The sequence below is a fragment of the Amblyomma mixtum genome, chromosome 8, assembly GCF_055824585.1.
Source record: "Amblyomma mixtum isolate Tamu chromosome 8, ASM5582458v1, whole genome shotgun sequence".
NCBI classification, from domain to species: Eukaryota; Metazoa; Arthropoda; class Arachnida; order Ixodida; family Ixodidae; genus Amblyomma; species Amblyomma mixtum.
In genome coordinates, this window is record NC_143019.1 from 59,273,489 (window position 1) to 59,292,022 (window position 18,534).

Below are 18,534 nucleotides of genomic sequence, written 5' to 3' on the forward strand. Positions count from 1 at the left end.
CGTATTTAAGGAATATTACCCACCCGAGGAATATTATCAACATAAACTACGAGGAGGCAAGCGGTACGTCATGTTTCTCTAAACCGCGGAAAGAAGGGCTTCCAGTTTTCTCCGATATTTACAGCCAAAAGCTCAACCTCGAGCATCCTGCCCTCACGTACCCCAGACGTGGAGCGCACGCGGACTTCGCAATTCGTAGATGAGCGCGGCTAGAAGCAGCCGCCCCCGGCGCAGACGATGCGAGGCGCGAACTAACGTTAATCATTCGCGCAGCAAACAGTGACCAAGCGCAGTCAATGGGCGCCGCGGCGGTGAAGAGAAATCGTGGCCTCTGAGATCGAGCGCGGTGTTAAAGTACCGATGCTACCGATGCTTGAGCTGGTCACGGAGGCCATAGAAAACAAACGCGGTACTCCCACCACCCAAGAGATGGCGCTCGCATCTCTTTAAGATTAGGGTGCCTCGAGCGGGCGCGCATCGAGGCACCCTATTTGAGATGAAATCGGCGACAGAAAGGGGCCGCATACCCGGAGAGAGTTTTCCAACTGTCTTTATCTAGAAACGTTGGTTAAAATGAAGCTCTCGGTATTTTGCGGTATTTTGGCTTTTTTTTTTTGGCTTGCAGTCTTATTTCAGCTCGCTTTCCGACTCGACTTCCGTCTTCGTCACGTGATGTTTTTTTTATCTTATTTTCTTGCTCTCTTCTCCTCATCTCAATCTGCCCTCCTCGGTTTCGGGCAGCCTGTCGCCCCAGGCTGGTAGGGTCTAGCGGGGCGTGCAACCGTGCGGCGTCGGTACCCGTGCGAAGATTCGCGAGACTCGCTCTTACTGCAAGCAATACTCGCGCCCGTGGTACCTCGCTGTCCGAGCCGGAACCGGCTGCACCGCCTGCCTCACTGCCCGGGACATGAAGTAAACAACCCAGATAGACGCGAGAGAAAATAGAGAGAAAAAAAGAAACGGAAGCTTCGGTCGTCGACGTCCGGCACTGCGAGAGTCAACGCATCGCGAGGCCAAGATGGAGCTAGAACCTTACCGCCGTGACGATGTACTCACTGTGGAGGGCCTCCCCGTCGAGATCATGGAGGGCATCCTCAGTTATCTGTCCTACGATGAAATCAGCATCTACCGAAGGGTGAGCAGGGGCTCCTGAAGTGTCAGCTTTTCGCCGTAACGCTGGTACGGTAGTTGTGGTATGTTTTTGTTTCTCTAGGGCGAGGAGCTTCGTTGCGACCGAGCCGCGTAGTCTACGTGGAATGTTCGCGTCGCCGTTCTTCACATTGCGCTCTTCAGCGACTGCTGCTGGCTTGGCAATCTGCGCGTTTCGTTCGCTGTTTTCTTAGGCGTGGTTTGCTAACTAACTCTGCGCTGTGGTTATTTATGGCCGCTTTCCGGCCACGATGCATCTGATCGCTGCTGATCTTTCGCCTCCTAATTACGCTCGCCGAGAGGCCCGATGTCTGCAGTACTGCGTCGATCACATGCGCTTCGAACCTGCTGGGTAGTTAGTTATCATGTGGCCTTAACGTTCCAGTTGTTATCTTGCTGCTGTTTTTCTGCCTCGTGTCATCAAATGTTGAAATCGCCCAAATTGCGTTGTCCACGGTAACACCATAACTTCAAGTATTGGACTGGTATAGTGCGTAGTGTGCGACTTCAGATTACTGCCGAATGTAAGTTTTCTTGTTGAAGCATCTGCCAGCGCTGTGCTTCACGAAATGCCATGTTTTCATGTGTTACTCATGAGCATAATTGATGCATTGAGTTACAAGACTGCATCTGTGATACTTTAGCGTTAAATAAAAAATTTCCTCTTGTGACTAACATATGTGCCCTTAGCACATGCTGCCTGCTGTTTACAGAACATCCAACAAAATCTGGGAGACGGTAAGAAAGGTGCACTAGTTATTTTTGTTGTCAGAAACTGCGCATCTATGCTGCACTTGCAAAGAAATGTTTGTGTCGTCATATCTCCAATACACCTTTTGTGCGTTAATGTGCACATCAAACTGACACACTTAACAGGCTTCCTGTATTACAGGTGTGCAAACATCTGGTGTCTTCGGTAATGTGGGTACTTGCCTTATAAGTATGAGACAACTGCTCATGGCAAAATATACAGGGCAGTCTCAGAGATGCTTGAATGCGTTGTTGTGAGAACACCTCTGCATGATCAACTCAGTGCAGTTCCTCAGTGAGTTGGCATTGCATTGCATTTGGTGCGAAGTGGAATCATATCAGCAGCACCACTGTGTTGGTAAAGTCATGGTCGAGGAGGTAAATGCTGCTTGTGGGCATCTCAACTGCCAACCTCTAACCTGTCGCTTGTCATGTTGCCGTCTCCACACACAGGTTAGCCGCCACTTCAACACGTGCTGCCAGAGGCTGCTGAACCAGGGCTTCTTCCGCGCTGAGCGGTTCCACGCCCAGTGCCTCAAGGCTGTCAAGAAACAGCTTCCCCGACGCGAGTCTGAGCGCCGGACGCACCCGCTTGCTCGCCACTGTGAGATCCTCACCAGCATCGAGACCCGGCTGTCCCTGCTCAGCATGACCTTCATGAAATACATGGACATGAACCTGTGCTGCTTCATCCCTGGCAAGGTGATGGGCTTTATTCTTCTGCCTCCTGTCGCTGTGGGGCTGGCATCTTTGCCCTCAGCGAATTTAGGAAGCTCTTCAGCACAGGTCCCTGCCTAATTGGTGCCCAGGCCTTGCACAGAAGTCAGTTAGCTGCCTGTCTTGTTAAGCAGGGCGTGCAGCTTCCACGTTTGCACTGCCTGTTCACACACAGAAAAAAGATCAGAAAAAGTTGCTGACTTCAACAAGGTGGCGCGTGACTATATGTTGATACTGGCTGTACCCTTCATAACGGGTCACCACAACTTTTGGTGTGGCGGAACCAGATAAGATCAGAAAAACAGAAAAACAGGTCACCTTTCGCAGTTGATCGTGGATCAACTGTTGCAGATCACTGGTTTCAATCACTTCCTGGTCATGCTGGCCAACATAAAAAAATAAAAATAGTGGTTTATTTTATATTTTTATTTTTTTTAAATAAACCACTACCACCACCACCACCCCTTTTCGCCACCACTCCTCAAGACAGTGCTTGGTGTTCTCAGGTGCGGTAGCATCAGGCTCACCGAAACCAAGGGCTATGGGCAACTTCTGTGCACCTGACAGAGATGCGAGGCCAGTGCATTCCAAGATCACATAACCAATTGTCTCCTGTGCCACCCCACAGATGGAGCAAGTAGTGCAGAGGTCGCTCGTGAACCTGGCACACTGCACACACGCTTGCAGCATCCCACATTGGGCCTCCGCTGACAGGCTAATGCCACGAGAGTTGTCAAACATGCGCTCTCGGCAGATGGACGTCTTGACAGCTTGACAGAGCTCCTCCTTCATGGGTTTAGCCATCGCTCCGCATCACCGCTTCCTTGTCTCTGCTTCCTGGTCTTGGCCCTTGATTGTCCCCACCATGTTTCCGGACCCCACTGCATCATTAGAAATGGAGAAAGATGGGATGCTGAACTTGCAACATGAATCTGCACTCTGTCGTGTCCATCAGGTAGAGATGCCCGCGTAAGTCAGGTGTACAAGGGATTGATAGGCCAGATTCCTGGCAGACAAATAGAAAAGTCTGGCCTCAAGCGCCATCTTTGAAGCAGCCTCTCGTGCTGCAAAAGAGGACTAGGTGATGTCTCCCTGAATGCCCTCCACTGAGGTGTTCCTGTAGACACCCAAGGCCAGCCCTCCTACATCCCTCTGTCTCCTCTCGAGGAATTCGCGTGATCCCGTAGAGAGGCACAGCGTAGTGTTGGTATATGTTGGCCCGGGCAGTGCAACCATCTTCCAGAGGGCGCAGACCTCCTTGTACCGGTTGAATGCCCAAGAGGCCTGGCGGCTCAGAAAACATCTGTCCCTGGCAGCTTTCACTCTTCTGACGTGCCTCTTGAGTGATGCCAGGTAATCTGGTCCTGCACTTAGATGCACGCCCAGGTACTTCGCGGCACCATCATTTTCTCCAAGGTAAAGTCAACGTGTATGCATGTCTTCATCATGTGCTACTTTTTTGACAGTGACACCGTCAGGATAGCAATCAGCAGTAAAAATTGAAGTGTTATTTGTCGCTAGTCTTAAGTTCCTGAAAAAGTAGTGGTGTTATTTTAATGCCGCTAAGACAGCGTAACCAAAGCGCCATAGCTAATGTGTTCAATCTGCTTAAATGGTGTTAAGGATCCATTTTATGAAGCAGTTCACCTCAGAGAAGCCAGGCACCAGGCCATGGGAAAGCTTGTGCCCATTGGAAACTAGCTGATTCTCAGCAGCCACTCTCATTCTGTATTGGCAATTTCCACTGAATGAACACCACGTAGCAGCGGTGTTGCAGGATAGTCCAAGAAGAATCGGCACGGATGGTACCACATTGTTTGATTCATTGGCATAGTGGTTCACTGGCACATTCACTCACTGTTACCAGAATTTTATTGTCAAAATACACATAATATACAACTAGGGGTCCTGACGTCTCCAGTTTGGATCATGTCGCGGGAACATTTTCAGATGCAGTTATCTCAACAATAAGTGCATCTTTTGCTGCTAGACAGACATCAAAATAGCCGGAAAGGTCACAAATTCGAATTCCGCAATGTACAAAAGTTGGATGGAGTTATCATCATCATCATCAGCCTGACTACGCCCACTGCAGGGCAAAGGCCTCTCCCATTGTCTCTCCAATCAACCCTGTCCTTTGCCAGTTGCGGCCACTGTATCCCCGCAAACTTCTTAATCTCATCCGCCCACCTAACTTTCTGCCGCCCCCTGCTACGCTTGCCTTCTCTTGGAATCCACTCCGTTACCCTTAAGGACCAGCGGTTATCTTGCTTTCGCATTAACATGCCCTGCCCTAGCCCACTTCTTCCTCTTGTTTTCGACTAGGATGTCATTAACCCGTGTTTGTTCCCTCACCCACTCCGTCCGCTTATGATCTCTTAACGTTTCACCTATTTCCTCAGGGTTCCTTTAGTATATCTGCTTGCTTTGTGCCCTAAGAAGTGATTGATAGTTGGAAATGTGCTCTACAAATGACATGGCAGCAACAGGACATGCGTATGAAACAGACTGCAGTGTGCTGTCTTCTATTGCCAGTGAATGTGTTCAACACCTTTGCAAACTCGAGTCTTTCTCTCAGAATAGCATGCACAGTTTGGGACACTAGGGGGGAATTTGATGAGATACCTCTGAGATTGGGCTTGCAATTCTGTGCTCCAGTGGACGCAGTTGTTTCACCATAAATTGGTTTTAAGAAAAAATTTCTTTTTTAATGTCCCCCGAAATGAAACACAGTGGAGCGATGTATTGTGAAAAACTAAGTGTAATTATTAGTGGTTGGTTTATGGTTTATGGGGTTTAACGTCCCAAAGCGACTGAGGCTATGAGAGACACCGTAGTGAAGGGCTCTGGAAATTTCAACCACCTGGGGTTCTTTAACGTGCACTGACATCGCACAGTACACGGGCCTCTAGAATTTCTCCTCCAAAGAAATTCTAGCCGCCGCGGCCGGGATCGAACCCCCGTCTTTTGGGTCAGCAGTCGAGCACCATAACCACTGAGCTACCGCGGCGGCCCGCGTAATTATTAGTAAACTATTACTACAGTTTTCTTGAAGTTTGCAGCGTGTCAAATAATAATACTAAGGTACTGCAGTTTACTTTGTATATAATTTGATGTCATTCGTTCTGATTGGATTGCAGTACCATGTAGTTTACTAATAATTACGCTACATGGTACTGCAATCAGAACGAATGGCATCAAATTATATACAAAGTAAACTGCAGTACCTTAGTATTATTATTTGACACGCTGCAAAGTTCAAGAAAACTGTAGTAATATTAAATCAGTACTCATATATCATGAATGCCAGTGTGAAAAAAAAAAGAAAAATTTGTGTGGTAGGAAAAAAAATCAGAAAAGATTGTAGTGATGGTTTAAGGGATAGAAGAGTTAACACTGCAAAAATATAAGCTCAGCTTTTGTTGAAGCTAAAAAATTTACTTGCACCTGACATATTTTTACTAGCTTATCGATGCAGAAATGGTGAGGATGTGATACTGGTGCATTTAGCTGCAATATGTGATGTCCAGCGGCTGTCTATGCAGTTCGACTGTGGAAAAAGACCGGCAAAGTTGGCTGCTGCCGGATCCTATGCACACACTGTGTGTTGCAGCTGTGGGGAGAGGGAGGGAGAGGGTGTATGGAAGGCCTTCTGCCACTGTCTCGGTTTACAGTCTCTTCCTGCCAGGCTTTTTCCTCTGTGCCGCAATCTCATCTCGGTTTCCAGTGCCTGTCTGTCAGGCAGGCCCCTTTGTGGGAGGAGCCGTGGGCACTCTATATTCTCAGGGACATTGTCGCAGTTTTTTTTTTGTTCTTATATATTTGTTTGTTTGAATATCTTCAAGACCATGAAAGCATTGCAAAGTGAAGTGTCAGAGAGTGGCAAAAAACAGACAGAAGGGTTCGAACCTAGCCGCAGTGGCGGCATTTTGAAAGAGGGAAGATGTAAAAACACTAGGGGTGTGCGAATATTCGAAATTTTCGAATATATTTCGAATATTATATTTTTAGTATTCGAATTCGATTCGAAATCCAAGTATTCTGTTGTTTCGAATATTCGACCCGAGCGTGAATATTCGTATCTAGCCGAATATTCATTGTGAGCACCGGCGTTCATTTCGATCCGCAAGCCCTATCGACAGATACATAACAACATGGCGGCGCCTACACGGAAGGAAAATTCTTTCTTCCTCCAAGGGCCATGCCGTGGCTCACTGCGCTGGTGAGCTTTTTTGTGGCTATACCTGCGAAGCTGGTATAGTCAGAGCTGTGCACGAAGTACCTCACAATACGTGCCAGGTCAGTGCCAAGTGAGAGGGCATTTTCTGTGGCTGGAGGAGTCGTTTCAGTTAGAAGGGAACTACTTCTGCCTGACCATGTGGTCCAGCTGGTTTTCCTTCACGACAACCTTTTACGTCAGCAACGCGCTTTTGTGCTGATGGCAAGATAGCCATAATCAATGCTGTGTACTAGCCATCTTCTCTGATATTTCCACTCTGCTAAGAATAATGTTCGAGACTTTGATACTTTTTGTGCAGCCACACACACCTTTTGTGTTCATTTAATCACTGATAGTTGAACTGTGATGTTCTTGGGTGCCCGAATAAATGTTTTGTAGTGATTAAATGCGTCGTCCTTGATTATTCAATATTCGATTCGATATTCGGAACTAAGTATTTGTATTCGATTCGTATTCGAAGAATTTGATATTCGCACACCCCTAAAAAACACCCATGTGTTGTGCGAAGTTGGTGCTCGTAAAGATCCCAAGGTGATCTAAATTCATTCATAGAGCCCTCCATGGCGGTGTCCCTCATAGCCTGAGTTGCTGTGGGTTGTTAAATCCCACGTTTTGCATATCACCATGGAGCTTTCCAACAAAACGGGCGTCCCTCGTAGCCTGAGTCACTTTGGGAAGTTAAACCCCATAAATCGAAACAGGAGCCAGTGTGAGAGAGCAAAATATAACAATAACAAAAAAAGAAATGAGCTCATTACAAGAGACTTTTATAAAAACAGGGTCAGGTGGCAAAATTAAAAACTCAAGATTTCAATTCCAAAGTACCCTGCAATGAGCGACGCAGGGTGTGATCGGTTATCAGTGCGACCTCAGGAGGAAGGGGATTCAACTCTGTGAATGTTCGGGAAGCAAAAGGTTGAAAAAGGTCATTGGTTCTTTGCGTTGTGCCATTTTACGGTGTGAAAAATAGTCTGTTCAGGATGCCGCCGCGGTGGCTCAGTGGTTATGGTGCTCGGCTGCTGGCCCGAAAGACGCGGGTTCGATCCCGGCCGCGGCGGCTGAATTTCTTTGGAGGAGAAATTCGAGGCCCGTGTACTGTGCGATTTCAGTGCACGTTAAAGAACCCCAGGTGGTCGAAATTTCCGGAGCCCTCCACTACGGCGTCTCTCATAGCCTTAGTCGCTTTGGGACGTTAAACCCCATAAGCAAACTAACAGTCTGTTCAGGATGAGCTATAAGCTGAACAGGATATGAACTGATGTTTTTATTTGTCAGTAAGACCGCACACGTAGCCCCATTTTGTAAAAACACTGCATAATGAAAGCAGTGCTGTTCACATCTGCGTTGTGAAATGGTACCACGCTCTCTTGCTGTTAGCCCCGCAGGACTGGATGCAACTGATTGCTATTTAACATACAACCACTGTCCAGGCTTGAGTTTAACCCTTTGAGGGTCGAATTATTTTGAAGAAAACTTTCCCAGGTGGTCAAATTACTTTATTGCGGATCTTTAATCTACAAAATGTATATAATCGAGAATATATAGTAAAAAAAATTAGGAACAGTACTTTGGTGACAGCATCACTCACAACTGGAAAATGTTCAATAGAATAGAATAGCAACGGTGATAAGCAAGCTAAGAGCAGCACCAATAAAGATAGAAATCAACTTTCGCCGCCTCTGCAAAACAGTGCCCACGAAGAGAAAACACGTTTCGCGCGACTCCATTGCGATCCCGCGGCGGAATCGAAACCGCGTAGGCGCGTTGCCACAGAGGGCGAGAATACCTCGCGAGCAACGGTGATAAGCAATACCTCGCGAGCAACGGTGATAAGCAATACCTCGCGAGCAACGGTGATAAGCAAGCTAAGAGCAGCGCCAATAAAGATAGAAATCAACTTCGGCAGCCCCTGCAAGATAGTGCTGACAAAAAGAAAACTCAAATTTCGCGCGACTCCATTGCGATCACGCGGCGAAACCAAAACTACAAAAGCGGTGTTGCCGCAGTCTGTGCCACGGTGTGGTCTGTGCCGCCGCGCTAAAGCTAGACATAAGTTCTGCTTATCTCTGTAAGAAGGCAGCACAAAATTCAAACACTTCTTGTAAGTCCTAAGAGGTGGCAGCACCCCCCAGTGAGCACGCATTGTTCTTTTGGCGCAGAATTTCAAACGGAAGATCGAAACCGTACCCGTACGGCAAAGACCTTGGGGGACAAAAAACCGCCGCCGTTTCATATACGGCAAAAACCTTCAAAGGGTTAAGCCAGCACTTGTTCGTGCATGCTGTTGGCTTTCCATTCGAAAAGAAAGTCTCAAACGCTAGTTTGCTTTCAGGCTTGATACAAAATTATAGTTGCAGTTCTTGTATGCTGATTAGGTGTACCGTGCAGTACCAAAGCTTGCTTTTTCATGGCTGTCTGGGTGTGTAGCTCTGCAGCGTATGGTTTCCGCAGGCAGCAACTATGGAGAAATTGCCTGTGTTTTTATGTGACACCCATGACTTCTAGGAGGTTCATTAGTGCAGTTGAAAAGCTGCAACAGTGGTCTGGAATATTGATTTCAGTGTTTCTGTTGGCTTTAGGAGATGGAATCAAACACTGCAATAGGTACTTGTTGGCACGGACATGACCTGTCACCTTCATCCTGATGCTGTAGGTCATAATTCTAACATATTACTGACAGGCATAGAAGAAAGTGTCTTTTGTCAGGGGATGTGGGTTTCAGCGCAAGCTTTCTTATTTTTGGATGGATTTAGGTAAACATATTTTTGCAAGCCGCCGCAGTGGCTCAGTAATCATGGTGATCGGCTGCTGACCCGAAAGGCGTGGATTCGATCCCGGCCACGGCAGTCGAATTTCGATGGAGGCGAAATTCCAGAGGCCTGTGTTCTGTGCAATGTCAGTGCACGTTAAAGAACTCCAGGTGGTTGAAATTTCCTGAGTCCTTCACTACGGCATCCCTCATAGCCTGAGTCGCTTTGGGACATTAAACCCCATAAACCAACCAACCATAAACATATTTTTGCATGTTAGTAATGCTCCCAGAAATAAGTGTACAAAATTGCAGCATTTTATCTCAAAAACTTTTTTTCTACCAACTTCTTCTCTTCTGGTATGCAAAACACCCTGCCGGAAACCTAATGACATCAGTGGGAGCCCTTGGCTGCAGCCATGCTTGGCACTGGGCGTCACGTCATGTGAAAGGTGCCAGTCACTCTTGCTTTTGTCAACTCCGTCTCTCGGTGCCATCTTGTGGTGCAGGTGATAGACGAAATCTTCCGGGTGCTGAGGCTGGTGCAAGGCGCAGGCCACGGTTGCACCAGCACGCCGCCACGGGCACACGAGATCCTCCAAGAGCTGCGTGACATCTCGTCTATGGCCATGGAGCACTTTGATGAGCGCATAGCACCGGGCCTCAAGCTCCACGTGGGTCCCATGAAGCCCAGCCTGGGATTCCTGGGTGCCGGCCACCACGGACCGTGTGCTGCCGGTGCAACCGTGCCACGCAGCTCGGAGCTAGGTGAGGCTCTTGCTGCCATGCTGCCTTTGGTCGTTCTTTGCACCTGTCAGCCTTTGTTGTGTGTGTTAAACACGCTTTCTTATTGTCGGGGACTTCTTGGCTAGGTCCTGTTCCGCTTATTTGTCAAGAAGAACACCTCATACAAATGAGTGAGCGCAAGCAATTTGTTGAGACTTATTCAGAGAGTGTCTTATATGTACAAAGGAGGGCACAGATGAACTGATTCAAGGTGGTCCGTTTCGGTGGCTCAGTGGTTATGGTGCTCGACTGCTGACCCCAAAGACGCAGGTTCGATCCCAGCCGCGGCGAAATTCTAGAGGCCCGTGTACTGTGCGATGTCAGTGCACGTTAAAGAACCCCAGGTGGTCGAAATTTCCGGAGCCCTTCACTACTGCATCCTTCATAGCCTGAGTCGCTTTGGGACGTTAAACCCCCATAAACCATAAACCACGATTCAAAGCGGTAGAGAGAGGTTTATATATTTCTATACAAAGAAAAATGGAAAGAAATCAATTCAGTGAGCTTACTGAATTGTACTGAGCTTACTGAATTGTACGAAATTTTCAGAGCCCTTCACTACGGCATCCTTCATAGCCTGAGTCGCTTTGGGACGTTAAACCCCCATAAACCATAAACCACGATTCAAAGTGGTAGAGAGAGGTTTATATATTTCTATACAAAGAAAAATGGAAAGAAACCAATTCAGTGAGCTTACTGAATTGTACTGAGCTTACTGAATTGTACGAAATTTTCAGAGCCCTTCACTACGGCATCCTTCATAGCCTGAGTCGCTTTGGGACGTTAAACCCCCATAAACCATAAACCACGATTCAAAGTGGTAGAGAGAGGTTTATATATTTCTATACAAAGAAAAATGGAAAGAAACCAATTCAGTGAGCTTACTGAATTGTACTGAGCTTACTGAATTGTACGAAATTTTCAGAGCCCTTCACTACGGCATCCTTCATAGCCTGAGTCGCTTTGGGACGTTAAACCCCCATAAACCATAAACCACGATTCAAAGTGGGAGAGAGAGGTTTATATATTTCTATACAAAGAAAAATGGAAAGAAACCAATTCAGTGAGCTTACTGAATTGTACTGACACGTTTCTTCAGCACACATTGTTGCATAAGGGTTTGAGAGCAGGAATGTATTTGCTGCATGAGTTTTTATCGTAACTGTCTCCAGTAGTTCAGTAAAACTTCTGTTAAGGGAGCCTCTGGTTTTTGTCTCTATTATGATTAGTATTGCAGCAACGTATTGTAGTGGCAGACAACAGTGATGAAGAGTGTCCATGTGTGCCATGAGTCTAAAACTGACGACGATGACGACGAAGCTCTCTGTCTGTAGGGCACTGCTTGCAGCTATCCCGGCTGCCGTTATCTCTCTCCCTGTAAATGCTTGTAAATATATTCTTCCCCGCTACAGTATTTTCACGGTGGAAGTAGCACAAAGGACGAGGACACGAGAAGGACGACATGACACGAGCGTGCTGTCCTTTTCGTATCCTCACCTGAGCACTGTGTCCATCATGAATCCAGCCCAACTATAACAGCTTTCCACGTTACTGTTATGCCTGCTATAGTTGGTTAGCCGAGTTACCCTAGTGTGGCTGCTAGTTGACAGGCCTCATGAAGTTCATGTTTTCTTTAACCAAATGGAATTGGTAATTTGTACTTTAATTCCTGGTCTTGTCTATTTTATGTTCAGGATACCGCCTGCCACAAATCACTGCTAGGCAAATCATGTACTGCATGAGCAGGTGCTTTGGAAAGTGTGTGATGGAATGTTTTTTTCATCTTTTCTTAGTGAAGCCCACTGTAGGAAGCTTGTTCATCATGCCACCTGGCATTTCCACTGTGTGTGCCTCTCTCTGCTAACAGTTTTCCTATCTGCAAGTGCACAAATGTTGGATAGAGATACTGACTGTTGCAGAACTGAATGCGCACTGTGAAATTCATCTCTCAGTCAAACCGCTCTCTAATTCACGCTGAAATTTGATGTAGAAATGCCATATGACAGCCTTTCCGTTTCAGTACTGCGTTTGGGTGATGTACTTGCCTGCTTCGATCACAGTTAATTAGAAATCCATTTCTGCGGCATCGGCAACCCAAAGCAAGCAGCTTTCACATAGGTGGTACCGGTAGCTCCATCTGCTCACACTCGAGCATTTGGGCCCCGCCGCGGTGGCTCAGTGGTTACGGCGCTCGACTGACCCGAAAGACGCGGGTTCGATCCGGGCCGCAGCGGCTGAATTTCTATGAAGGCGAAATTCTAGAGGCCCGTGTGCTGTGCGGTGTCAGTGCACGTTAAAGAACCCCAGGCGGTCGAAATTTCCGGAGCCCTCCACTACGGTGTCCCTCATAGCCTGAGTTGCTTTGGGACCTTAAACCCCTATAAACCAAACCAATAAACCAATCGAGCATTTGGAGAGTTTCGTTTTTTTGCATTCTTGCTGCGTGAGTGTGACGCAGCCAGGAATGGAAGTAAGTTAGTGCCACTCATGGCCTCATGTTTTCTTGTCACGACAGCAACGGCCACCTCCATCCTGGGACGAGTGCAGAAGCCATGTGTGCACGTGACAGCCCACTCGGGTCTCACCGAGGAGCTCAAGCAACTGCGGGCGAGCAATTTGAGCCTTCGCAAGTCACTCGCAGAGTGCAAGTCCAAGGTGAGGTGAAAGTCAAACTAAACATTCCTTTACTGTACCACAAGTTTTCCGTCAATGCTCTGAATGACCATAGCACTGTGCACTTTTCAGTTCCTTTTACACAAGTGTGACTTGTAGTTAATGTTGAATATTTGTACGAACATTTTTCTTTTGCAGCAAGATTTGATTGCTCAGTTAGAAGTGATTGTTGCAAAAAATTTAAGCGCTTCTTTTCTACCACCTGTCACTCAAAAACGTGCAGCTGACAGCCCAGGCCAAGAAGCTGTGTGACCAGGAGAAACGGGCACACGACCAATCACAGCTGGTGGCGGAGCAAGGCAGTCGCCTTGCCGAACAGGAAGGCAAGCTCAACGAGATGAACCGCAAGCTCCTCGAGCAGCACCGCGAGTTCGCCGACGTTTTGGAAGAAGTGAGCCGCCTTCGGGAACAGGTCATCAACAACAACAGCCACCACCACAACAACAACAACAACGCGGGCGGAGCAAGAGGAGGCGGAAGCAGCGGTGAATTTGGCCATCATTCCTCCAGCACCGACGCAGCTCACAGGACAGTGCATCTGCGAGGCACAGCGAAGGGCGGTTCCGTGCACGAGAGCGCCACGGCATCGAGCAGCAAGCGCCGGCACAACGCCATCGCACCGCACGACGCGGAGACCAGTCGGAAGCGAGTTTGCGGCAGCAGAGGTAGGGCAGCCGATGATGTGTCGAGGAAGAGGCCACTGAGGTCGGGAAAAGCGACGCTCAGCCCTTCTCGACCTCGATGAAGTGCGGACAAGTGACTCGCGCTTCTAGCTCAGCCTGTGCCGTGAAAAAAAAACAGCCGTGACGAGCTTCTCAGCACGTGACCTTTGCGGGAGTAGTGTGCAGATCCGGTGCAGAGGAACTGTCTCTGTTCTGCATTAGCCATTTGGTGTTGCAGGGCGTCATGTATGTGTTGAAATGAAGTTGCATTCTTGTTTAAAGCAATGACAGTGTGATCGCTTTGATCACCTCGTTATGTTAGGGGCTAAAGCGCGATACATAGGCTGGAGAATCTGTTCATGAATATTCTGTAATGTTCTTCACTTGTATGCACATTCTCGTCACCTTACTGTGGCTTGTGTCGTGACCGATTTATGCTATTACACCATGCACATTACTGAAGCACGGTCTTCGCATTGCGAACATTTGAGCCCGCAGCTTAGATGTGGACCATAGTAAGAGATTGATGCTTTGTATTTCCTTGTAATTTGGCTACTGTATTCGTGAAGTTAGCTTGTGTAAGTAAAGCGGCTCTCCTTCTCCACTTGTGTCTCTATCTGCCTTGCTCGGCAACCATGCCAACTGGGGACCGAGGAATATATGTCAATTTTTTTATTTACATTAACTGTTCGGCCACACAGTGCACCTTGAGGGGGACTGTTCAGTGTCTAGAAAACTGCTGCAGAGCTCTTGTCACAAAGCACCCCTGATAAAAAGGGTCGGTTACCCATTTTGCAAATGGTTTGAATGATCAGTAGGAAGAGTATAGTACTCTGGGGTGACACACAGAAGTAGCATTTGACAGATACAAAGCAAGCATTGTTGGCTGAAAGGTGACAGGCCTGTGGTTTAAAAGGCATGGTTTGTAGAGACTTGTTCATATTCATTAAGCTTGTCATGTGAGCCTTCTTTTTCATACCTTCCGCCTTCCACAAGTTAGATCCCACAACATATTTTTTATTTTCGAATCTTGTCGGAGCAATAGATGCTACACTAGCTTCTAATTTCTAACACGTCATCGTGGCTTTGTATAAAGTTGCATTCATGGTTTTAGTTTTTTGCTGTTGAAATCGCAGATTTAAGCACCTCAAAAGTACCAGGAAAGTTTTCTTGATTTTTTTTCTATGGAATGAAATTTTCATAAGGGCCTGACTCGAGGGCCGCAAAGCTCAATTCTTAGTAAAAAACAAAATCTTTGCTTCCTTGTTTGCACTCAGTGTGTCATCCACACTAGTGGCGATTTTCACAAAATCGACACCACAGGCTCTCCGCACGAGAACTATGTCGTTTGCTCCATTGCCCGAGTGGTTTGCCTGTTCAGCCTGACGTTGTCAGCGTTTTGCTGTCAAGATATATCTTAGGAGCACAGTTACATTAATGTTTGCCCACTTGTGAGACAGAAGAACCACTGTCATTGCATGAGTTTTCTAGAGCCATCCATAAAGGTCATGGGGGATAAGATGTTTTCACGCTATAATGGAACACTTGCCGGACCATGACTAAAAAGGTGATCTTCCTGGACTAGAAAGACCTATGGGAGTACGAGGTGCTGTTGAGATACATCGCTGGGCACACATTAATAATAGGCTCATTTCAAGCATCAAGAGTTTGTGATTGAAAGCCTTGTGGGTGCTTTGTGCTGCAGTGCTTCGTTGTCCGAAGAGGTTGGGGAGTCTGATGTAATGATTTCATTGCAATTTCATTTCATTAATGATTTTTCTAGTGCTTTGATTGCCCCATGTCCTCCTCACTGTCGCTGGAATTAAGTTAACAGACAGGCGGATGGCAGGAATTGATCAGAATCGGACAAAAAGAATTGGTTTGCAGGCTGAGGGCACAAAGTGCAGTTAATTGCTCTGAGGAGCCGATGCACGGAAATAGAAGACTTCCTTGTTCTCGTTTTCCGCCTGGACACAGGATTACAAATCCATATTCATATTTAAAGTAGCGCGAAAAGCGAAAGGGTGCAGCTTTGTCAGTTAAAGGTGCACTGAAAAGGAATCTGAACTCTTCTTATTGCCGCGGGAACTCAATCTACACGTTCCGAGCATTCTTAGAAACCTCGACTTATTGCCCTGTGTGGCCTATTTCCTTAATTAAATCGAATTAACGTCCGGCTCCCGCCTTTATTTTTTGAATTCTCCCCGTACGGTGGGCGGAGTTGACCGACGCGTGGAGTGCCTTTCAGCCAGCTCCGTGGAGGCTTTCCTTTCGCTTTATTTTGTTTTCCAGGTTTCCGTAAATAAATAGTTTCATTCGAAGATAATACAGCCGCAAAATAAGCCCGCAGAAATAAAAATACGCGCGGACTATTTGCTTCAACGGATTACTACGTATTACTCCGCCGATGACAGAGCGGCAAGCCGCCAAGGGACTGGGTGAAAGCCACTCCACGCGTTGGTCGACTCCGCCCACCGTACGGGGGAGAATTTAAAAAAAAAGGCAGGAGCCGGATGTTAATTGGATTTAATTAGAGAAATCGGCCACACAGGGCAACAAATCGAAGTTTGTAAGAATGCTCAGGACGTGTATATTGAGTTCCGGTGGCAAAAATACGAGTTCAGATTCCTCTTCAGTGCACCTTTAACACTAGCAGCACTGACTGAAAAACATTTCTAGCTTGTTTTCCGCAAAGCAGTATGAAGACAAGTTGTCAGTTGCTGGGTCTTGTTTACCTGTAGTGCTAAATGCGAAAATTGAGCTTTCAGTTTTGTTATTCATACGTAGTATGAGAGTCGGCATTGATGTCAGTCTCCACTGCTCTAAAAAATAACCACACAGTTGGCGATGACTACCCTTTTCTGCGCATCAAGCGGCGAAGGGAAAGAAAGTGTATTGTTTGTACAATAGCACAGGCAGTTTTGTTTATGGGGTTTAACGTCCTAAAGTGACTCAGGCTATGAGAGACGCCGTAGTGGAGGGCACCAGAAATTTCGACCGCCTGGGGTTCTTTAACGTGCACTGACATTGCACAGTACATGGGCCTCTAGAATTTTGCCCCCATCGAAATTCCACCGCCGCGGCCGGGATCGAACCAGAGTCTTTCAGGTCAGCAGTCGAGCACCATAACCACTGAGCCACCGCGGCGGCTTGAATTAGACACCGTAGGCACTACGATGTGTCATCAGCGGATGTTGCATTTGCACTTAGTTTTTGTTTTTGTGTGGAAAAAAACGCAAGACTTTCTTGTGCTGTAGAGCTTTAATGAATGACTCTTTCTTCAGTTCAAAAACTGATATGGCATTTTTTTTTGTCCATGGTTCCGAACTTTCTATTGGCACTAACCACCAGACTGTGTTGCTTAATTGGGATGATTTGCATAGTAACTGATGTCCGGCGTGGGTGGCAGTTTGTTCCTGAAAACATTTTATTTCTATTTTGAACTGCCTATATTTAAGAATTTTGAAATTGTTCACTAAAACTTGTGGTATATGTAGACAGAGTACAGTCGTCCACACACCTGTCTAGAGAGCTCGAGCGACATGCCCGGGAGCATACTTTCGTCATTTATGAGTGGTCCAGGGCTCGGAACAAAACCTTATCGAGCATACTCATTCCTGTGGACCATGTTTAACTCTTCATATCTTTGAAAGCTACATCAGGCAGTGGCAGTGTAATAGTGTCTGCATATCCAGATCATGTGAAAGGCATCGTCAAGAGAATAAGGTTAAGTTGGAGCACATTAGGCAGGCACTCTCTCAATTGAGAGCAGCAGCTTAGTGATATCTGTTAGAAGGAAAGTATATATAACAGTTGCGTCCTGCTATAGTTGCCCATGGGGCCAAAACATGGGGGCAAACAAAAAGGCTTGAAATTAGATTGTGGGCAGCAGCAAGCTATGGAAAGAAGAATGATAGGGCTAACTTTGAGGTGCAAAAAGAATGTGGATGTGAAGTAGTAGTGGAAATCCAGAGGTAAAAATGGATCTTTGTGGGACATGTAACTAGGAGTAATTAGTCATTAGCAGCCACCCAAACACAGCCATACAGCTACAAAGGAAAGCTATACAGGTTTCACAGAAACTTCGAAGTTCAAAATCAGGACTGCTGCCTGTCCAGGGCAGTTGCTGTAACAGCTGAGCTAACTCGGAAGGCTTGCAGATGGTAGGGCAAGACCGAATTGATCAAAATTTCGAATTTAGAATGCTGTTAGTCCAATTAAGGAAATCCCGTAAGATGTAGTAGATCCGTAATAAGGGAGCAGTTAATAGCATCCACCAAACCGCAGCCACGCTGCTACAAAGGCAAACTATGCAGCTTCCACAGAAAAATCGTAGCTGGAGCTTTGTGGCTGGATGCTAACCAGTAATTTCTCCCTTATTACAAATTTACTCTTCATTGGGGTATTCCCCTAAACATCGGACTAGGACGTGTAATGCAGCTGACGGAGGACCGGTCTTCTGTTATGGTGGCAAGCAGATTTCTTGGGAAGGAGAACATTGCCGCATGCGGCTGAATGTCCGGTGGAGAGATAAGATGGAGAGTGTGCTAGGATAGGGTGACAGTGGCTATCACATTGCAGGAACATTTGGAGAGCATTAGGAGAGGCTTTTGTCGTGTAGTTGATGCAAGCTGATGCCGATACCAACTGAGCGCCCACTGGGGTTCTTTGGACTCTGTTGATTTGTTTCAAGTTCATCTGGTTGCTTCAGGGCATCATGGCATACTCTCGGTGGAAAGCATTTCGTGGTGTATAGTGTGATTGGCAGCAAGAGAGGCATGTGGTTCACTTCGTAGTTGCATGCATCG

The 18,534-nt window shown here is 46.9% G+C and overlaps 1 protein-coding gene across 1 annotated transcript; it reads left to right on the forward strand.

The window, feature by feature from the left end:
- Positions 1-714: 714 nt before the first annotated feature.
- On the forward strand, positions 715-14,330 carry pall (F-box protein pallbearer). The gene is made up of 5 exons (XM_089558228.1): positions 715-1,135; positions 2,353-2,601; positions 10,115-10,373; positions 12,907-13,046; positions 13,288-14,330. The coding sequence occupies exons 1-5, from the start codon at positions 1,019-1,021 to the stop codon at positions 13,807-13,809; spliced, it is 1,287 nt and encodes a 428-aa protein (XP_089414354.1). The 5' UTR covers positions 715-1,018; the 3' UTR covers positions 13,810-14,330.
- Positions 14,331-18,534: the final 4,204 nt, after the last annotated feature.

What these genes read in the sequence shown, in the direction of transcription:
- pall (XM_089558228.1), top strand. Translation starts at nt 1,019, where the DNA reads ATGGAGCTAGAACCTTACCGCCGTGACGATGTACTCACTGTGGAGGGC. An exon ending in AAATCAGCATCTACCGAAGG is followed by an intron (nt 1,136 to 2,352) that starts GTGAGCAGGGGC and finishes CTCCACACACAG; the next exon opens with GTTAGCCGCCACTTCAACAC. An exon ending in GCCACGCAGCTCGGAGCTAG is followed by an intron (nt 10,374 to 12,906) that starts GTGAGGCTCTTG and finishes TTGTCACGACAG; the next exon opens with CAACGGCCACCTCCATCCTG.